At 53.3% G+C, this 20608-nt stretch overlaps 1 protein-coding gene across 5 annotated transcripts; it reads right to left on the bottom strand.

The window, feature by feature from the left end:
• Nucleotides 1-9391: 9391 nt before the first annotated feature.
• LOC123948021 lies at nt 9392-19901 on the bottom strand. Of its 5 annotated transcripts, none has more exons than XR_006819912.1 (6): nt 18350-18468; nt 14975-16901; nt 12469-12570; nt 12233-12302; nt 10838-11011; nt 9392-9921 (listed from the first exon to the last, which is right to left on the bottom strand). XR_006819912.1 is itself a non-coding variant. In XM_046014417.1 (6 exons), exons 2-6 carry the CDS (start codon nt 15405-15407, stop codon nt 9829-9831), a joined length of 855 nt encoding a protein of 284 aa, XP_045870373.1. In that variant the 5' UTR covers nt 15408-16901; nt 19722-19901; the 3' UTR covers nt 9392-9828. The 5 variants fall into 5 exon arrangements, 4 of the variants coding, with proteins under 4 accessions (XP_045870373.1, XP_045870374.1, XP_045870377.1 ...); XM_046014417.1 differs by lacking the exon at nt 18350-18468 and adding an exon at nt 19722-19901 and having other exon boundaries at nt 12250-12302; XM_046014418.1 differs by having other exon boundaries at nt 12250-12302.
• Between the last annotated feature and the right edge of the window lie 707 nt (nt 19902-20608).

The following is a 20608-nucleotide window of genomic DNA, read 5'->3' on the forward strand; positions in this document are numbered from 1 at the left end:
CCAGCTTAAAATACTTCAGAAGGGGGTTTCAGATCCCTGCCAGGGTGGTGTGAGGAGGGAGGTGTTTTATAGACATTTTTTGAATCAGTGTGGAGACATTGAGCAAATTGTGACCCCGAACCCTCCACTCCCTCCTGAGCTTGGTGTGTCAATATCATGATCAGTGGTGTTCAGGGACCCAGGGGAGATGCCTGCATTTTTCAGAAAAGCCCGATGTGACAGTCACTGCTGGGACTCCTTTGCTTTCTACTGCAACGGTCCCAGCTTCCTTGCCCTTGGCATGGGGAAGGGCTGCTAAAGGGTTCTCTATCCTCCACAGAGTCCCCCAGCAGGACCAAGCCCCAGTTATCTGCAAAGGCAACCTGGTCTTTTCATGCACCCTTTTTTGGCTTCTTCCCGGTCCCTGCCTCAATTTCCCACTTCCTTATAGGTGTCTGCTGGGGTCATTTTCTGAACAGACTATTTGCATGTAAGTCCTGTCTCTCAGTTGGTTGTGGAGGAACCCAGCCTAAAGCCCTGGGGTAAGCAATATTGGGCCAGGCATTCTTTCAAGGTCTTTCTCTCTCCAAACCCATTCAATCCTCATTAAAAACCCTATGAGGCAGGTGCTGTTGATATTACTCCCATTTCACAGATAAAGAAACTGAGGCACAGAGAGGTTGGGATGCTTGCAAAAGTCACACAGCAAATAAATGGGGGAGGTGCCATCCACACCAGCTGTCTGACCTCAGAGCCACAACTCTTTTTTTTTCCATTTTCTTCGATTTCTTATTTCTCTTGCTCGTTCTTTTAAAAAAAATTATTTTTTTTATAAACATATCATGTATTTTTAGCCCCAGGGGTACAGGTCTGTGAATCGCCAGGTTTACACACTTCACAGCACTCACCATAGCACATACCCTCCCCAATGTCCATAACCCAACCATCCTCTCCCGACCCCCCTCCCCCAGCAACCCTCAGTTTGTTTTGTGAGATTAAGGGTCTCTGATGGTTTGTCTCACTCCCAATCCCATCTTGTTTCATTTATTCTTTTCCTACCCCCCCAATCCCCCCTCTTTGCATCTCCACTTCCTCATATCAGGGAGATCATATGATAGCTGTCTTTCTCCGATTGACTTATTTGGTTAGGCATAATACCTTCTAGTTCCATCCACTCGTCGCAAATGGCAAGATTTCATTTCTTTTGATCAGAGCCACAACTCTTAAGAGGAAGTCTCCCTCTTATCTGGCTGAGGAAATCGAGGCACAGAAAAGCTAAGGAGCTCACCTAAAGTCACATAGCTACACACTGAGGTGCTAGGATTACTAAGCTGGGATGCTTAGCCACCTTGCTCCCCTGTTCCTCACACGGATCCTGGTCTGTGCACTCCCTGGGAGGAGCTGGGTGCCACATTGCCCCACGGACCACCTGGGCTTCGGCGTACCACACAGAGCGGGCAGAGCCTGCCGAATCAGCACCACCCGGCTTATGTGAGATCTGCTGACTGAGGAAAACCACGAGCCCACGAAGATAGGCATCAGGTGTTCTTCTCTGAGCATTGGCCCTCCATCCTGCCAAGGGTGCTGCAGTGAGGGGAGATGACAGTCTCCGGATGTCAGGGGCCTGTATCCGTATTGTCTTCTGCTGGGCATGGAGACTGGAGATGGCCAGGGAACGGGTCCTGCGGTCGCCAGTGGCACTAACCGGCAGTCACTAAGTGCCACGCCCTCTCCTGGGGTTTCAGGGGCAGAGGGCTATCACCGGCAGCTTCTCCTGGCTTGTCACCACTTGCTGAATGAGGGATCAGGGGAAGGGACGCCACCTCACAGGGTGTGGGCTAGAGAATGATCACCTGTGCCGCGTGAGAGGCGAACATCCCCATTTTCCTGACCGGGGAATCCGAGTCTAGGAGAGGTCGTGATCCAGCGCAGGGTGACACCGGGTGCGAGGACAGGACTGGGATTTGGGGCTTCCTGACGTCACACCCACACTGTTGCTCTCCACTCACCGAGCCAGGATTGGAAGCAGGGGGAGCTGAGGGTGTGGAAGGACAGGGCGGCGGGGGAAGGGTGAGGTGGGTAGCTGGCAACGGACGTTGGGGGGTGTGGCAGGAGTGAGGACAGGGTCCTGATGAGGTAGAGGTGTCCTCTGGCTGGGCTGCCCTTCACTGGGCCCCACGCGTCCAGGCAGCCCTCTCTTCCTCTCAGAGGTCTCTTATGTGTTTGAAGACTGTTTTCCTATAGCTCCCCCAGAATTGTGTTTTATCCAAGGAGAACATCTTCTGCTCCTCCCGTTGTCCTTCTCATGACAGTAAGCCTGTGGGAAAGACAGCAGCGGTTCTCTACATTCCTTCCAGAATGTGCTGTCCAGCACTCCCTCAGGCACCCAGGGCTGACTGCCCCACAGAGAGCTGAGGGCCTTTGTCACCTGCCTAGTCCACGATTCCTATCAGTGTGACCAGGTCCCTGTCCTCTTCCCAAGGGCCAGCCATCAGTTGAGACCCTCAGTCCAGATCCAGCTGCCATCCCCTAGATCCTGGACACGGGCGGTTGTTTTTTCCTGGGCGGGTGCAGGCTTTGTCACTTGGCCTGGTTGCATTTGACTCTGACCTGCTGGAGAGCCAGCTGTCCTTCTTCAACCTACTCCCCTCCCTCTTTGCATTTGAACTACTGCTTCTAGGAACCTGTGCTCAGATCCTACCGAGAATGTGTGAGAGGATGAGCGAGTGAGCAGTGAGCGTTATCTCGTCTGTTCTTATCATGAGTGCTTATCTCAGAGCTCCATCTCTTCTCTGGGTTCCATAGCTCACACTGACTTTCAGGTCTTCAGGAGGAGGGGGAGAGACCGTAGCAAAGGGGTGTAGGGGTGAGGAGGGAGTGGCCCCTGGGACCCTTGGTGTGAAGCCTCCCTCTGCCAGCCCCCGCAGCATGTTCTCCTGCCCGAGGCAGGTCAAGGAAGGGCTGTGGGGGTGGTTGGGCAATGAACCCCTGTGGCAGGTGGGAGCGTCCCCGCAGAAGGGGTAGCAGCTCATAGCCCACGGTGTCCAACAGCCACGTTTCTCAAACTTTGGGGGGCATCTCAATCCTATGGAGGGTGCGTTGCAAGACAGTCCTGGGCCCTGACCATAGACATTATGACTTGATATATCTGGGGTTGGCCTGAGAGTCTGCATTTCCCTAAGCTCCCAGGGGCTGCTGCTAGTCCTTGGGCCACGTGTTGAGAGCAGCAATGTGCAGGGGGAAATCCGTGGTTCAGGAAGAGCTTTCCTGCTTCACTTTCCCAGGAAGGGCAGGGCCAAGCTCACCATCACCCGACCATTTATTTACCCACCACATTTTTATGGAATGTTTACTCTGTGGCCGGAGCTTGGAGTACAGCAGGGAACGGGCAGTTGTGATCCCTGCCCAAGGGTGTGTACGCCATCTTGGGGGCACAGATATTAAACACTTGAATCTCAAAACTTTCCTTCGGGGAAGGCTGAGCAGAAATCATTTCCCCTGTATCCCAGGTGAGGAAATAGCACTGGGGAGCGGTCACATGACTTGCAGAATGGCAGTGGCAGAACCTGAACTCAGGACATTACTCAGAATGGGGCTGCCGTCCCCTGGCTGGGAGCCATCTCTACTTTATGGGGTTGGGCTTAGGGGGCAAAGCTACAGGCCCTGGTGTCAGTAGGTAACAGCGGGGGGCTTCATCCTTATGTATGGAAGGAGAGCTTGACAGATACTCATACACTCCCATGCCCACACCCACGACTCTCAGTTCCCAAGACCTGCATAACTGCGGAGTTTCACAGTGAGTCACTTCCCCTCCTTTCCTCTCTGTTTGTTAATTCCTCTCCTCTCAATGCCCCTAAAGTTTGTTTTTCCTAGGCTCTGGCCCTTCCTCAGTGCCATATCTGCTCCAGTGAAGGATGCCTCCCCCAACCAAGATGGCGGCCTCATCTCCAAGGCAAGCAACCCCCTGAGACTTTGCCTTGGTGACCAACTTGCAAATTATGAGGCTGCTTTCCTGAAGCATGGACCAACAAAGTCCCTGTTTGAGGATGGGCTCTGCACTGGATGGGAACTCCCGGCTCGTTGTACCTCGGTACACTCTAGCCAGGCACCACAGGGTCTGAGCTGGCTTGCTGAATGCCAGCTTGGTGAGAGGAGGTTTCCTCTGAGTCAACAGTCTTGCTTCTCTGTTCTTCTCATGCAACTTCCAGAAGAACCTCAAGCTCTCCATGGGCAAGATGGGGCAGCTGGCCCTTACTGCCCCGGATCAGCCAGGCTGATTTTTCTGGGTCTCACATCCCAAGGCTTGCTCTACCCAAGAGCCACTGTGTTCCCCCAAAAGACCCTTCATCTGTTTACCGATCTTAAAAGCGTAGCATTTAGGGTCAATTTTATGGACATAAAAATCGTGGCGATGTTGATGAGAAGAAGATATCTTATTGCAGTGGATACGCAAAACCATAGCAATTTCCCCGGAAGTTCAGATAGATGGTGGCGCTTCTGTCCTGAGTGGCTACCAAGCACCGGGGACAAGTGTGTGCTGGGATTATCTCATTTAATCCTCACGGCAACTCCCTGCGGAAGTTGCTCCTCCCTCCCTGGTTTTCAGAGAAGGACTGTCCAGGAACGGGCAGTTGGCAAAAGGCAGAGAGAGGATTTGAAGGCAGGACTCTGCCCCCATACCTCCCTGCCTCTGTTTTTGCCACTTGACTTACACCAAGAATAAGCCCCAAGACAGAAATTTCAGGTCATTAAGGAAGCGTGTGCCTTCCAGACAGAGCAGAAGCTGATCCATAAGGAGTTACTCTGCTGCTCTTTTACTTTCCGTTCAGAATAAAATCTTACACAATACTCAGATATTATCGCTCTGTGCCTGAGTGGTTTCAGCTCTCTACCTGCAAGATGACTCTGGGCAGATCTAGATACCTGGCTTTTTTGTTGTTGTTGTTTTGAGATTAGACCCAGAAAGGGGTAGAAGGTTACATTTTCTAAAGTTGCCTGCAACAGGGTCTGCTATCCACGTGGTCTTCTTCCAATGCGACCTTGCTACCCCTTCCCTTGAGGAGGGGGGGTCTACATCTCTCCTGCATCCAAACCTGGAAAGACCTCCGTGATTGCCTTGGCCAAAAGAGAATGGCAGAACTGTTGCTGTGGGACTTCTGAGACTGGATGATAAGACGGTCATGAGCTTCCTCTTGGCTTTCATAGCACACTCCCTCTTGGACCTCAACTGCCGTCTTGCGAGGAAGCCTACGTGGTCGTGTGCAGAAACCACATGAAGAGCCCAAGGAAGGTGTTCCAGCTGACAGAGCAGCTCAGGTCCCAGAGGACAACCACATCATCTTCCAGGCATGAGCCAAGATGCCTCCAGATGCTTCTAGCCCCCACCTGTCAGGTCACCTCAACTTCGCATCTTCCCAGCAGGGGTTCCCAAAACCATGGAGCAGAGACAACTCTACCTGCTTTGCTCTGTCCAAGTTCTGCACCACAGGACCTGTGAGCATCATAAGGTAGATGTTTTGCATCACGGGGGGTTGGGGTTTTGTGTTACGCAGCAGTGATAACTGGAACGGAAGGTGTTGGCTTACATTCAGGTGTCTGTCTCAAGTGGGAAAGTCTCGTGGCCTTTACTGCATCCTCTCTTGGAGCAGATGTGATTGGTGATTGGTGGGGATGGCAGCCCATTAGCCCCATGACTTCATTGGAGGCAGATTGGATGGACAAGCCCTTCCTTGTTCTTTAGTTACAATAAATTAATAAATTTTACTTGCTTCCTTGTTTATGATTTCCCATTGACTAGAATGTTCATGCCCTCCGGACGGGATCTGTTGTGTTCATTACTGTATTCCCAGAGTTCAGACTAATACGTGGTACTTCGTAGTTGCCCAATAAATAATTATTGAATGAATGAGTTAACGAAAATAAACATCAAGTGGGCACAGTTTTTGATAATGATTCCTCAGGAGAATTTTGTGAATTTTCCACAGGCTATTTGTTATGATAATGTAACTTTATTTTCTGGACAATGTCTAGCTGACACTGCAATGGGAATTTCTTGAGGATCATAGTAGAGACTAGAATAGAGAAGAGAGGAGGATAGAGAATGGTTAACAGCATCAAGAATTAATAGTTAAGAATAGGTAAGAGTCCCAACATTTTCTCGAAATTAAAAAAAATCGTTAAATGTATATGAGTGGTAGGGGGTCTTTAGGTGTATAATAAGGAGTTCGTTCAAGATGTTTCTAGACATTCTCTAAGGGGATATAGATTCGGTCATCAAATAACAGTTGATTCAAGCAAACTTCTGCCTGGCAGTTCTGGGTGTCATGGGTCCACAAAAAAGTGTAAGATGGGGACAATGTCCTCTAGACAGCATTGAGTGCCATGCTGAGTCCAGCTGAAGCCTCTGAGGTAGCCAGCTCAGGGAGGCAAGTGAGGTCCAGGCGTAAAACCGATTGGGTTTCAGCAGCTGAGTTTCCTGAGGACGAGGGAATATCAAGGAGGACTTCTTGGAGGAGGCAGGTCTAGGCGGGCAGCTTTCCCAGGCACTCAGAGGAACGCTGAAACCCCATAGGGATTATCAGAAATCTGCCTGTTAACTCAGGTTTCCACCTGCAGATTCTCACAGAGCTGGTGGAAAGGAAATTAGTGTCTCTTTTGTTAAAATACTCTTAAACAGTTGAGTAAGTACTTACGTAGGTAATATCCTTAAATAGAAAGAAAACCTTCTCCTCCCTAGCACTGGCACATGTCCTGGGGGAGGTGCTGGCAGGTAATTTTGTGATGTGCATTGCAAGTTGCTGTGTCCACTGGCCCGTCTGGCCATCCCTGGAGTGGGCATTGCTGGTCAGCCAAGGTTCCGAAACCAACTAATGTAAAGCAAAGGGCTGTGTACTAAGATCACAGCTGCAAGCCTTTAAATGTTTCCTAAACAGTCGTTTGGTTGCAAAAGAACCTACAGAGAGAAGAAAATATGAGAGTAAACCATGACCGCCTGAACACGGGGATAACTCTCTTTCGAGAGAGACTTGTTTGCTCCCCCACCAAGTCACTCTGCTGTTGGCGACTGAGTGAGGCTCGCTGGTTCTGAATTACATGCCCGAGAGGAGAATGGGGAGAGGAAAGACCATTCCGAAGAAACTAGACTTCTGTTTGCTGCATGAAATACGACTCCATTTTTATTTATAGGAAAACAATTTCTTCCCATCCTAGGTTAGCATTAAACAAATACTGGATGATTATTAATTTGAAGCACGCCAAGGGTTTCTGGTCCACACCGCAGAAAGGACAGTCTCAGCCAGGTCACATTGTCCTGTTGGTAAGCCTAATAAAACCTGGGGGATAAGTTTAGAACCCCCCAGAGGCCATGATTAGTGCTGTGGTCAAGGCGAGCACACCTGGAGAAGTGGGTCCCAGGGCGTGTCCTGGGAGAGCCCAGGAAGGCACCAGGGGTCTCTGTCCTGTGGTTTGTTCCTTCTTTGGCTGGCTGTTCCTTCTTTGACCAATTCTGTTCCTTTCTGCAAATAAGTATCTTTTGGAGTGCAGCCTTGAGCCGTGCTGATCCACTGGGACCAACAACCTCTGTGGCCGCCCAAGCTCAGTGCTGGAGGCATGCCACCTCCTGGTGGCCTCTTGCCCCGTGTCCTTGGGGCTTTCTGAACATCAAGAGCAAGTTCCCCATGAGCTACTGTGAGCTGATAACTTATCATCCAAATGAGCGCCTTTGTCTCTGTAGGACACCAGGAAGACAGGTGTAAGCTAGACATGTCCCAAGGACACGTGATCCCTCTACCTTGGCACCTCCCAGGTATTGGGGTGCACATTGTGTGACCTACCGTCACGTGACAGAGGTGGGCACCAGGAAGCAGTGCTCTTCTGAATGTCTATCAACAGACCAACGGTACTTTCTCTGCCAGGGTGAGGCACCTGGTTCATGCCTGCTCGCCACCAGGTTTGGGTCATTTGGAATCAGAGATACACTGAACCTTAATGTAGCTGGCTGTGGGGTCCAACGGTTTCAGCTCTGTGCTCCCAGGCTGTGTGACTCCCCAAGACTTGGTTTCCTCCAGTGTGAAATGGGGTCCAGATTGGCTCCTGTGTCGCCGTGTGTTGGGAGGAAGGACTGAGCTGCGTGGGTAGAGACCAGGGATGGAGCCTGGCACCCCATCATTGCTGGGGCAGGATACTGCTAACCTTATGGATGACATCACTGGGTCCATCAGAATCCCTGACATCAGACACATGCTCTTTTCCTCACACTGTTTTCAGATGCAAACCAGGTGAGCTGAACAAACTTGGGCTCTGTTCTATGGAAGGATTTGGGGTGGGAGTATTTAGGGCAAAAGTTTCCCCATGTTGTCCTCTGCTTTGACTATGTGATCTCCAGCAAGCCCTCAGAATGTGTTTCTTCTCCTTCTCTCCTTCTCCCCCATTTCCCTTTGCCTGGGGGGCTTCTAGTCCTTTCCTAGAAGCCAGCTTCAATGTCCCTTCCTCTGTGCTCCTATTCCATGCTGGAATCCCCCGAGTGCTGGGAGTGGCTGAGTTCCTGGTGGTCTCAGCTAGATGCCACGCTCTGTTGGAGGAGACTACCCTGCCTGGCTCCCTGTCTCCGGAGCCCCTGCATGGGGGTCTGGCACAGAGTGGGCGCTCATACGTTTTGTCCATGAGAATTTGCTCCACAGGGATTCTTCTCAAGCAGTCAGCCAGAGAACACAGATTATCCCTCCTGAGACTTCTACTGGCTTCTTCTGTGGAGAGTGGGATATGGTACCATAGGAAGTAGGATGCCTTGCCTGGGGTAAGTGGGTATTATGATGATTAATTTAATGTGTCAACTTGGCTGAGCCATGGTGCCCAGATAGTTGGTCAAACATTTTTCTGGATGTTTCTTTGGAGGGGTTTTTGGGGAAGAGGTTAACACTTAATCAAGAGATTGCTCTCCATAATGTGGGTGGGCCTCATCCAATCAGTTGAAGGCCTGAACAGAACAAAGACTGACTTTCCTCCAGCGAGAGGCAATCTGCTGGCAGATTGGACCAGAACCACAACTCCTCCTAAGTCTCCAGCCCACTGGCCCTACCCTGTCAGGTTTTAGACTCACCAAGCTTCCCTAATCACATGAAATCAGTAAAGATATTGAAGAAGAAATCTCAGGAGGGACTTCTCTCCTCCACTCACCATCCATCTGAAACTCTTTCCTTCTTTGGGAGGTATTATGCAACAATTACACTTTTTTTTTTTTTTTTAACAAGTGTATTTACATTCAGGACTTGCTACCTATAGGTTGTCTTAACGGGGCATTTTTCTGAAACTTGCCTGGTGTCCTTGGGTGGGGATGGATGGAATGTATCCTGCATTTTCCACTCATGTTCACAAAAATATTTTTATTTAATGGATTTTCATTTAGCAGCAGGGACCAGAGAAACAAAATCGGGTGAAGTGAGGAATGGGCAGATAATCGTGCCTGCTTGTCTATCTGTGCCTGTGGACACGATGTCCAGGGTCCCCAGAGATGAAATGTCAGTCACTACATCCAGGCAGATGTGACTCCAGCTGAATGTCAACCTTTTATTGGTAACAAAGCAGCAAGGTTGGGGGATGTTTCCAAGATACCAAGGGCAGACCTGTCTCCATGCCTGTGTGTGCGCGGGGTGTGTGTGTGTGTGTGTGTGTGTGTGTGTGTGTGTGTGTGTGTGCATGTGTAACTGGGGGAGTGATTTGTGGTGCTGGGAAGCCCCACCCCGCAGAGACAGGAATGGAGAGACAGTGGAGCCTCGGAGAGACCTGGTGCCGCTGAAGAGTCCTTGCGGGCCATGCTGAGCTCAGCTCCCAGGAACAGCAGGGGCTCTGGGCTCAGGCAATGGCTGGGGGCTGCTGCACCTGCTGGGCTGGGCTTTCAGGAGGGGCTGCTAACGCCACGGGCATGTCCTCAGCTGAGTCCAGGTACTGGAGTCGGGAGAGGAAGGAAGAGCTAGACTAATCGCCTCCAGTTTGCCCTGAAGCCCCTGTGATCCCATGATCCTTTCAGATCCTTCCAAGTGCACTCCCCTTTGACCCAGGCCTCCCCCGCTGCAGGCCAGGCCACAGTTGCTGGGCCCCAACCATGGGCTTGGGCAGAGTTCTGCTCCTAGCCATGGCAGCCCCTGGAAAGAAGGTTGCCCAGCAGGCATATCTGGATTCTAGAGCTGGCTGGGACCTCAGACTCTCTGAATCTCCCTCTCCTCTGTGGCACGGGCATCACAATCCCTTTCCTGCCCCCTGGAGGCCGGTCATGAGGGCTGGGGTGCTGAGCTGTTGGAGCCATCCTCTACGGCACAGACTCCTTTTCAGAAGGCATCTAGGGCCCTGAGGCATCACTCTGGAGGAATCCCCAGAGCACCCCCCAGCATAGATATAGAGGGGCTCACCCTGGCCTTGCGCAGAGCTCCCCAGTGTAAACCAGTAGTGCTCACCCTGGCCATTGCACAGAGCACCCTAGTGTAGACCAGTGGGGTTCCTGACAGCCACTGCACAGGAGCAACCCCCAGTGAAGACAAGTGAGGCTCACCCTGGTCTTGTGCAGAGCCTCCCAGTGTATATCCAGAGGGGCTCGGCCACTGCGCAGAGTACCCCCTCCAGTGCCAACCAGAGGGGCTCGCCCTGGCCTTGCACAGAGCCCCCCAGTGTAGACCAGTGGGGCTCACCCTGGCCTTGTACAGAGACCCCCAGTGTAGATCCCAAGGTGTTCACCCTGGCCACTGCACAGGAGCCTCCCCAACCCCATATAGAGTCAGTGGGGCTCATCTGGCCACTGCACACTGAGAGAGGATTCTGTTCCCTCCCCCCAACCCCAATGCTTGTGTGTCCTTCTCCCTTTGCTTACCCCATCCAGGCACTGGGGACAGGGTGAGGGTGCTCCGGTCCTGTCTTGTGGAGATCTCTCTGGCCACATGTAATCGAAGGTGGCTTGGAAGCCCAGGAAGGTGGTCAAGGAAGTGATGTCCAGCTCCAGGACAGAGGAAAGCAGCAGCAGCACCAAGAGACTCTTCTGGGGCAGCTGGGAAACCAGTAGCGGGAAGACCCTCAGTCTGTACCTCTGGGAGTCAGGCAGCAGATCTGACCAGGAAAACACACTAGGTACTGGGCTGAAGCTGGGTATGGGGATGGGTGCAGGAAGAGAAGCTTCCGAGGAAGGGCCAGTCATCAGCCATCCACTGAGCACCTATGTGTTCATTTAAATCCCAATCACTTTCTTGGGTCGGTGCATTATTAGCTGCTACTTTCATCTTAGGACGAAAGAGAAGGTTCAGAAAAACAGAACCACACACTCGTTATTACAAGCATCAGGTATTGTATGTGAGTGACGAGTCACTAAATTCTACTCCAGAAGCTGAGATGACACTATACGTTAACTAAGTAGAATTTAAATATTAATTTGAAAGAAAAAATGTAAAGGGATCAAAAAGTTAAAAAAAAAAAGGAAAGAAAGAAGGGAAGAGAAATAAAGAGAAAAAGAAAGAAGGAGAGAAAAAGAAAGAAGGAGAAAGAGAAAGAAAAAGAAAAAGAAAGAGAACGAAAGCCAAAGTCACACAGCTGGTCAGTTAAAGCTGTCTGTTTCCAGACCCCATGTGCTCAGCCACACAGACTTCCTGCAGCAAAACGTATAGAGAGGTCAAGTAAGCAAATACAGAGAAGAGTGTCCCCAGTGTATCTGGCATTAGATCGCTGGTGACCTCCACACCAGAGCTGGGGAGATGATGGGAGGTGAGGAGGTGTAGACAGTGGGAGAATCTTGGCTATGAAAGGGGAGAGAGGGAGGAGCCAGTCAGACAGAGCTGCGGGATCTCGGAACTTAAGAAGATGGGAAGGATGGAGGAGAGAGGGGAAGGTAGAAACAAGGCACAAGGGCCTGGGGCAGGGGGTTGTAGGAAAAACTTGTACTCTCCTGGCAAGGAAGGCAAGGATGGGGCCATGTGAAGATTCGGTACATTTGAGGGCAGGAAGGGAGGAGTCTTACGGCGGGGGTAAGGTCAGGATAGGGCAGCAGTGGACTGTGTGTTTCTGTCCTCCTGTGCCCAGGTCGTATGTTGGACCCCACTGTGAAGAGTGGCCTGGTCCTTCCTGGTCCTTTCCTAGGACATAAACAGATGGGACTCCACCCAGGGTTTCCACCCTCTGTGCTTGCCACATGGGGGTTCATGGTGGTGACTGTACAATGCATTTGTGGGTTGTCCTGCAGATCAGCCCTGGACCCCAATCAGGAGAAGGCGATACTCACTGGTGAAGCCCAGTTACCTGGGTAAAGCCTGGAGCGGACAGATCTGGGTGGGAGTTCTGCCTCACAGGCTCTGCAGGTATATGACCGGATAAAGCAATTAATCCTATTTCCCGGTTCCGGCTTCGGTAAGTGGGAAGCGATAAGACATCTCTGGGGAGTGGTTTCCAGGATGCAGTGGGGCACAAAAGGGCAGGTGCCTGTTCTCTGCCTCTACCTTTTGGGGCGGAGTCTCTCACCTGGGTGTACATGCGGCCGGCAGTCAGCTCCACCACAAAGGCGCATATCCCAAGGCTGACAGCCAGCAAGCTGACCAGGTTCATCCCTGTGCTGACTTTCACCTGCCCAGGAGATCAGAGCAGCAGTCACCATCCGGTCCGCAGGGGAGGGGACCGGCCTCACGTGCCATACATCGCAGGCTTCCTTCATGGGCTTTTGATCTGGGGAGAACTGTTGACCTGCCCCGGGGGACTAGGACAGATCACTAGAGGTGAGAAAGACATCTCTGCTCCGACTATGGAACCCCATGGGACACGGACACCAGGAGCTATTGGTGGCCCTAGAGGCTAGGCCAGCCTTAGCAGCCAGAGGACCCCTTTAGTACCCACGGCCCATGTATGGCCCCTCTGTCCTGTGCCATGGCAGACGACACTAATTCATCCTCGTAATCCACCACGGCTGGCATCACTCTAAAAGCTACCTGCCATCGATTGTGGGTTTGTGCCTTCCAAAAAGACAGGTCGAATTCCTATGGATGTGGTGGGGACCCATCTGGAAATAGGGTCTTTGCGGATGTAATTAGGTTAAAATGAGGTCATATGCTTTGAAGGTGAGCCCTTAGTCCAATACAACTAGTGTCTTCATGGGCAAGGAGGAGACCCCGGGTCTGGTGTCTGGTCTCCTGCCCCTGAGAAGGAGGCAGAGGGGAAGTACAGCTGTCACAAGCCAAGGAATGTCAGGGAGTGCCAGGCACCCCAGGAACTTAGGAGATGCAAGGAAGGATTCTCTCCCAGAGCCTCAGAGAGAATGTGAGCCTGCCACCACCTAGATTTGGGGTGTCTGATCACTGGATTTGGCAGGTTATGAATTTCTGTTGTGTTTTAAGCCCTCCAGCCTGTACTATTCCATTCCAGCAGCTCTAGGAATGGGTGCCCCATCCCAGTGCCCTAGATTCAAAATCATGGCTCTGGGGCTACTCAGGGAACAGATCTCCTGCAAAGCCCTGGACAGATGGGTCTGCATTCCCCCTGTCCCGGCAGGGACAACGTGGTGGCTGGCATGGGGGACTGGCACGTTTCCCCGACAGGTACTGGTGGGTGATCAGGTCCTCACAGAAAGCAGGCAGCTTTGACAGCCCCCCTCCCCACCACCTCGTACAAAGGCTCCCGCGAGCATCCGCCTGCTTTCGAGGTTTTCCAGGATGAGTTGTGCCTGGAGGTAGAGACAGGGGCTGAGAAACTCACCCTGGGAATCGTGCAGCTGGCCGCGGCCATCAGGGTGGCTACTCCTGTAATGAAGAACTAGAGAGAGGGCAGGAGGACTCGTGGCCCTCCAGAACCTGGGGTGGCTCCATCTCTCTGTAAAACCCTGGTGCTGGCAGGTTCCCTGGGGAGTTTGCCATCTGCGAAGGACTTACCCTGAATGTGGACAGCTATGGCTCATCACAAGGTGGCCAATGAACAGGGAGGGACATGGTTACGGTAACAGAGAAGGGCACGCGGTCTCCTGCTGGGCTCTGCAGAGCTTATAGGACAGAATTCTAGAAGGTGACCACTAACGACTCCTAGGTACCTTGTCCACTACTTCTTAAGCGATCGGAGCACACAAGTAGCTTAGGTGCTTGCTAAAAGGCAGACTGATTTGGTCCATCTGGAGTGTGGCTGAGACGCTGCATTTCTCTCTCTTTTTTTTTTTTTTTTTTAAAGATTTTATTTATTTATTTGACAGGCAGAGATCACAGATAGGCAGAGAGACAGGCAGAGAGAGAGGAGGAAGCAGGCTCCCTGCTGAGCAGAGAGCCCGATGCGGGGCTCCATCCCAGGACTCTGGGATCATGACCTGAGCCCAAGGCAGAGGCTTTAACCCACTGAGCCATCCAGGCATCCCTGAGATGCTGCATTTCTAACAGGTTCCCTGGGGATGCAGCGTCCCCGTCCGGAAACCACACTTTCAGGAAGGACCAGCCTCCTAATACGAAGATGAGGAGACTCTGGCAGCTTCTTCCCTTGTCTCTGTCTAAGTCATGGGGCTGGGAAGTGGTAGATCTGGGTCTAGACAGCAGATGTCTGTCTGACTTGAAGTCATGGAGGTGGTTTCCACAGCAGGGGTTCTCTTTCTTGACCTATACACCAAATGTGAGACCCCCACCCCCCACCCCAGGAACCGTGTCTTTCTTCTTCCCTGGGCTAAACCTACTGGGGTAGGGGCCCTTCTCCACAGCTCCCATCCTCCCCTGCCCCACATGCAGGGAAGCAGCTGCAGCCGCTGGCTGACCAGCGTGCAGCCCAGCTCCCAGCCTTGGGGCACCCCACCCTGTACGGGTGTGTGAAGTGGGGGTAATGAGAGCATCCCCTGGAGCTCAGGACGATCTACATCCTGCACCCACACCCCCCCATTTCAGACTCAAACTCTTCCCTAAGGGCTCAGGGAGGATGTAGGTTTCCCAGGTCCCCCCATAGCCCCCCGCCTGGTTCCACAGAAAGCCTGCCTCTGGCCACCACCAGGCAGGGTCTCTGGGGTACTCACCAGCACTCCGCTGGCAAGCAGGTACCAGCAGGTACCAGAGGGAAACTCCACAAAATTTGGGGCAGCAGCCAGGATACTCCCACTGTTGATATGTAGCAAACCAATAAGGATCTGTAGGGCCTGTGGGGCGTGGGTGGGGGTGAGCTGAAGCCCCGGGGGGTCCCAGCAAGGACTCTCTGAGCAACTCAAATGGTGGAGCTGAGCAAATTCTTGTCCACGTGTCACTGCCCAAAGGGATCTCAGACAAACCTCCTCCACCTGCTGACGTGGCCCTGGAGAGAGGGAGTGCCTTGTCAAGATCACCGAAGCCAGTGAGAGGCAAGACCCAGGGCCCACCACTCCCAAATGGGCACCACTGCTTTGCAGAACTCTTGAAGCCTTGGGTTAGGACCATCTTGGGCATCCAGCCGGGTCCTCCTTCATGAGATATCATCAGTTAGCAGGCTGGTCACCTCCCACGTGCCAGGCTCCAAGTGTGCTAAGCACTCTATGTATCCCATCGTGAAGATATCAGAAGCCCGGGAGGCGGGCACCCTTGCCACTGTGATGCAGACGGGAAGTGAGGCTCAGCAGCGTTAGTCCCTTGCCTGAGGTCGCTGAGCTGGCCTCCGAGCTCATGTGAGCCCAAGCAGAAAGTCTGTGCTCCTTGCTTGCTCTATACAGCATCTGTGTGAGCAGGCTGCTGGTTTCAGCCTCGCCTTCCAGAATGCTGGGTTGACTCAGCTTCGGCTGATGGCCCCGCATTTGTGGTCCTCTGTTGCAAGCTGTCGCTGGCCCCCTCGATGGGCTTCTTTGACCCTGAAAGTAGCACTGTGACCTTGCCTTCCGACATGCTGCATTTCTGAGTATCACCCAAGAGGAGTAGCTTCTCCCAGGCTCCCTCTGCTCTCTCTGTCCTTCACTGCCCATTGCCAACAACGTAAGTCAGCCTCCACTTTGGAAAGAGGCTTGGAGCCCCCACTGGTGACCACATGATTTGGGATTCAAATGTTTGGCTCAGCTGCTACTCTGACATCCATGCCCAACAGTTGGCCACGACTCACGCTTGCCCACCACGGACCAAGACCCGCTCGGGTGTGGTAGCGAGATCCACAGGCAGGCGCCGGGCATCAGAAAAGGAAAGTCAAGGGGAAACAGAGGGACGCGGACTTCTTACCCCAGTGTGGCCGGAGGAGGAGGTCACCCTGCTCACTCTGGGTTCAAGAGTCACCCTCCAGGATGTAGTGGCAGCCCTAGCCTTTCATTTTTTTCTGAGCTGGAGGCTATGCAGGGACAGCTCTGCAGATCTGTCTTGTTTTCCCACTGTTTTAACTTTCCTACTGGGAAATGCCTTTGGCCCTATAAATCCTGCCCACTCGGTAGCTGCTGGGATTGGTGGTGGCTGTTTCAGGTCTACCTTGGAGGGAGGAGGGTCTGTGGGGACGGAGTGGTCCACTTACTCCCAAGGTGGTTGGCTGTCCCTGGAAGAAGTGGTCCTCCCTGCTTGGGTGCTCAGTCTCCAGGGTCTGGGGAGGCAGGGAGGCCTCCTCTGGGTTCCGCCACGGTACCCCTGGGGTCCTGGAGACAGGGGATATCACTGCCTGCTGCTCCTGGCTTTTACCACCGATGAGCAGGCTTCCGAGGGCAGCTGGGCTCTGGGCTGGGCTGCCTTCCGCTTGCCAGAGGGAGTTGGAGCTGGGGTCCTGGAGCCTGCAATCTCAGACATCCTGTCCATGGAGCACATGGGCACACACATAGGTCATCCAAGGAGGAGGCAAACGTTCCCGAGCAGATCTCCATTCCTGGGTTCCAGTTCCTCCAGCTGAAAAGTAAATCTTCATGGCCAGGAGAGGTCATTAGTAACACGTGGGTGAATGCGTCATTGTACAAGATAAAGGCAAAAGGCTACATGTCTGTAGAGAGCGGTGGGTACGCATCTGAAACAGGGCTGGGTAGGAAATAAAAGTCAGAAACAGAAGGAGATGTCAGAATGCCATCTCTATAAGTGAAATAGTGCACGCCGAACAGCTCACACACACACACACACACACACACTCTCTCTCTCTCTCACTGTAATACACTGAAGTCGGTGCTGGGGCCTGGGGGATGAGGGCAGGGCTGCAGGCACAGGTGGGGGCGGGTGTGGCCCGGCTGACCACCTGCCCTGGGCTCCCACTTACCAGCAAGCATTTATGGTTTGATAAACCCAATCTCCATTTCACTTCCGGCAGCTAGAACTAGCTTGCCCGATTCCACCGTTAATAAAGACCAGAGCTGGCCTCCAAATCAGGACAGGTGGCTGCAGCCCCTGAGCATTTCCCACTTTTGGGCACCCCTTATATCCCCCTCCACCCGCAGCCCTGGCCTTCCCGCCTGGCCGAACTCCACCAGCGCCACAGCTCGCACCCGTGTCTACAGCTCGTCAACCAGTCACCGGTGCCTTCGGGTAGGTCCCCTGGCTTCATTACTAAGCATCCCTTGAGTTGTGTAGGGCCGGGAGGACCACATCCACTTTGCTCGGGTTTTACGAACGTAAATGGGGGGGGGTCTACACTTGCACCCACACCTTCTGAGCCCCCACGTCCTGCGTTCAGTCCACTGTCCATGCTGCCTCCCTTAGCAAAAATGGGGGACATTCCAAAAAAAACAACGGAAACCCAGAACACCTCAAATTATGAGTGAGCTCAGGAGCAGAGACCCGGGAAGCCCCCGGAGTCCGAGGCCCACAGCCCTGAGCCTTTACCTGACTGTGGGGCCCTCCATCCGTAGCTGCGGTAGCTCCTCACTGAGCCCCCCAAGATGGCCCCTTCTCCGCCCCAACCTGCAGCCTCCCCATGCCCAGCTGTGCCTCAAGCCACGTCGGCAACCTGCTTCCTCCTCCCTGCTCCCATGTGCTGCTGCCCAGCCTCGTGGGACCGCAACCATCAGCGGGGTGCTTGCTAAATGTCACTGACACCTGGTCTTCACTGCAGGCCTGGACTTCCAGATCGGTCTCTCCTGTCGGGGGGGGGGCACCTGGGAGTCCCAGCCTTGAGTAAACCCTGACCCTGCACTCAGGCCTCCACCCCTCCCGTCCTCTAGCCCCTGCTGCGTTGCTGGGGATTCATCTCCCGTCTGTGAGCCTCCGCATGGATGTCTCAGTTCCCATACCTGAGCCAGCCAGTTGGCCCCTCTGAGCCTCTGCTTCCTCACCTCGAAAACAGAGGGAAATCTCTGTCCCAGAGGATCCCGTGGGATGTAATATGCTAAATTCAAAGCGCCTAGCAGTTTCTGGCTGCATGGGTGTTAGCTTCTCCTTCCCGCCAGCTGCAAACTTTTAAGCCTTCCTGAGGCTTGAAAGTGTAGTCAGCCCTTGGGTCCTGTACACCCGCCCCAGATGGCCTCCCAGATGCTCACCTGCCTTCCCTGGAAATGGCTGCATCCCCTCTAAAAGGCTGGGAGTTTCCTTTTATAAACGGGTGTCTGTTGATCACCTGCCAGCCTCGTGTCTGCTCAAGGCCATGTCTGGACCTGGGCAGGTGATGATCAGGCCGGCATCCCCACCCCTTTGGGAGGCAGCCAGAGCCCCAAGTTCACGGTCTCACCAAGTGCATTGCAAACACCACTGTTTCCCCTGAAAGGTCAACCCGGTTCCATTTCCTTCACTTGCTGCCACATTCACACTTTCTGGGTCTTTTTTGGGGGCAGGGAGAGAGATTATTTTCCTAGACTTTCTTCACCACCTCTGCAGGCCATGACCATGGAGGAGCTGTAGGTGGTGCCTGTGTGGGGCGGAGGGTGGGTGTCCCAGCTGCCAGAAGGGGACATACCACGAGTTCAGTGGGAGTAGGTGGGTGACAGTAGAAGGAGCACCCTTGGGAGAAGGGGGGGACCTGGCTTCTTCTTCGACTAAAGGTACTGACTTCCTGTGTGCCTTTGGCAAAACTCTTCCCCTCGTGGGCCTCAGTTTCCTCATCTGGAAAATGGAGATGTTGGACCAGATAATGAGCCCCAAGGCCACTTCCAATTTTAACTGACATTCTTAGTCTTAACTATACATTGTATAATTATAATTGTTACTGACCCAGGAAATGTAATTGTAATTGCAGTGTAATTGTTACTGACACAGGAAAAATGTCCATTGTCTGAGTGTGTGTGACTTCCATGTCGAACGTTTCCTTTTTGTTGTTGTTGTTTTTAAGTTTTATTTATTGATTTATTTATTTTAGAGACAGTGTGCGAGCAAGGGGAGGGGCAGAGGGAGAGGGAGAGAGAAGCAGACTCCCGCTGAGGGCGGAGACCACACAGGGCTCCATCTCACCAGTATCACGACCTGGGCTGAAATCAAGGGTCAGCTGCTCAACCAAGTGCACCACCCATATCTGAGGTCCTGCCTGGACGCTGCCAATATTTCCACAGAATCTAAGTGCCGTAAGCCGAATGTTTGTGTCTCCCCAAAATCCACGTGTTGAAACCAGACCCCCAACGTGATGGTCATTGGAAGTGGGGTCTTTGAGAGGTGCTATCCCCTCACGAACGGGATTAGTGCCTTTGAGAGAGGTCCCAGCAGGTGCCCTCACTCCTGTCATGGGAGGACATAGCGATAAGACAGTCTATGAACCAGGAAGAGGGCTCTTACCAGGCATCGAACTGGCCAGCCCCTTGATCTCGGACTTCCAGCCCCAGAACTGGGAGAAATAAATGTTTGTAAATTGAGCCACTCAATCTCTGGCATTTCTGTTGCAGCAGCCCAACAAAGACATCGACTTTCAGCAGGTCTAGGGCTCACCTGAGTTAGCCAGCGAGTGTTCTAAGAACCGCACTGGGATTCCAATAAATATGCTCCCTTGTGGCCAGGAATGTCACCACTCTGACGCGCAGCTTCCTCATCTGCCTGCAGGGAGGACATCCTCGTTCCTGGCCCTGGGTGGGTGCTGAATCAGATCCTGCTGGCTCCCCTCTGCCCATCCACGCTGGGGAGCGGTGGGAGCCGAACCCCAGCCACACCCACCCTCCAAACCCTAAAAGTTAATCAGGAGCCCTAACTGGGCTCGGTCAGGGACACCTAGCATGGGCTCTCAACAGCACATTGTAGCTCAGAGCTGCGGCCTTGGGGCAGTCTCTGGGGGCAGGAAGGTCACATGGAACCCATATTCCAAGGACAGGGTGGGGTGGGGTATGGGGAGGCGGGGTGAGGAGCCTCCTCACGGTCGGGGTCCAGCTCAGGGTCATTGTCCGTCATGTCTGTTTTGATCACGTTCCCTAATGATGCCCTTTCCCTGCGCTCTCCCTGAATCATTCAGAGGAATTTACTGCAGGGGAGTCGGAGCTGCTAACTGGGCTTTGGCTGGAGAGGGGCGGGGACAGGGCAAGACACGCCCACAGGCGCCTGCGGCGTGGGGGTGGGGCGCCCACGAGGCTCCTACACGGGCTTCTCGGGCCTATTTGCCTTCCTGCTGTTGCAGGCTTCAGCCCACAGCCCCTCCTGCTCCTGTAAGTGTCGCCCCCTTCTCTGCGCCCCCAGTGGCCCGTGCGTTGCTCTTCTCTCAGCGCTGTCACCTTCCCCGTTCCCGCGTAGCTGCCCGCTCCCACCTGTCCACGTGGGCTGGCCCCGGCTTCCCGGCTTTGCTGGCCAGTGAGCGCCTCGGTGTCTGAGGTCTCACCCTCCTCAGGGCC

This window comes from Meles meles, chromosome 8 (genome assembly GCF_922984935.1).
Source record: "Meles meles chromosome 8, mMelMel3.1 paternal haplotype, whole genome shotgun sequence".
In the NCBI taxonomy this organism is placed as follows: Eukaryota; Metazoa; Chordata; class Mammalia; order Carnivora; family Mustelidae; genus Meles; species Meles meles.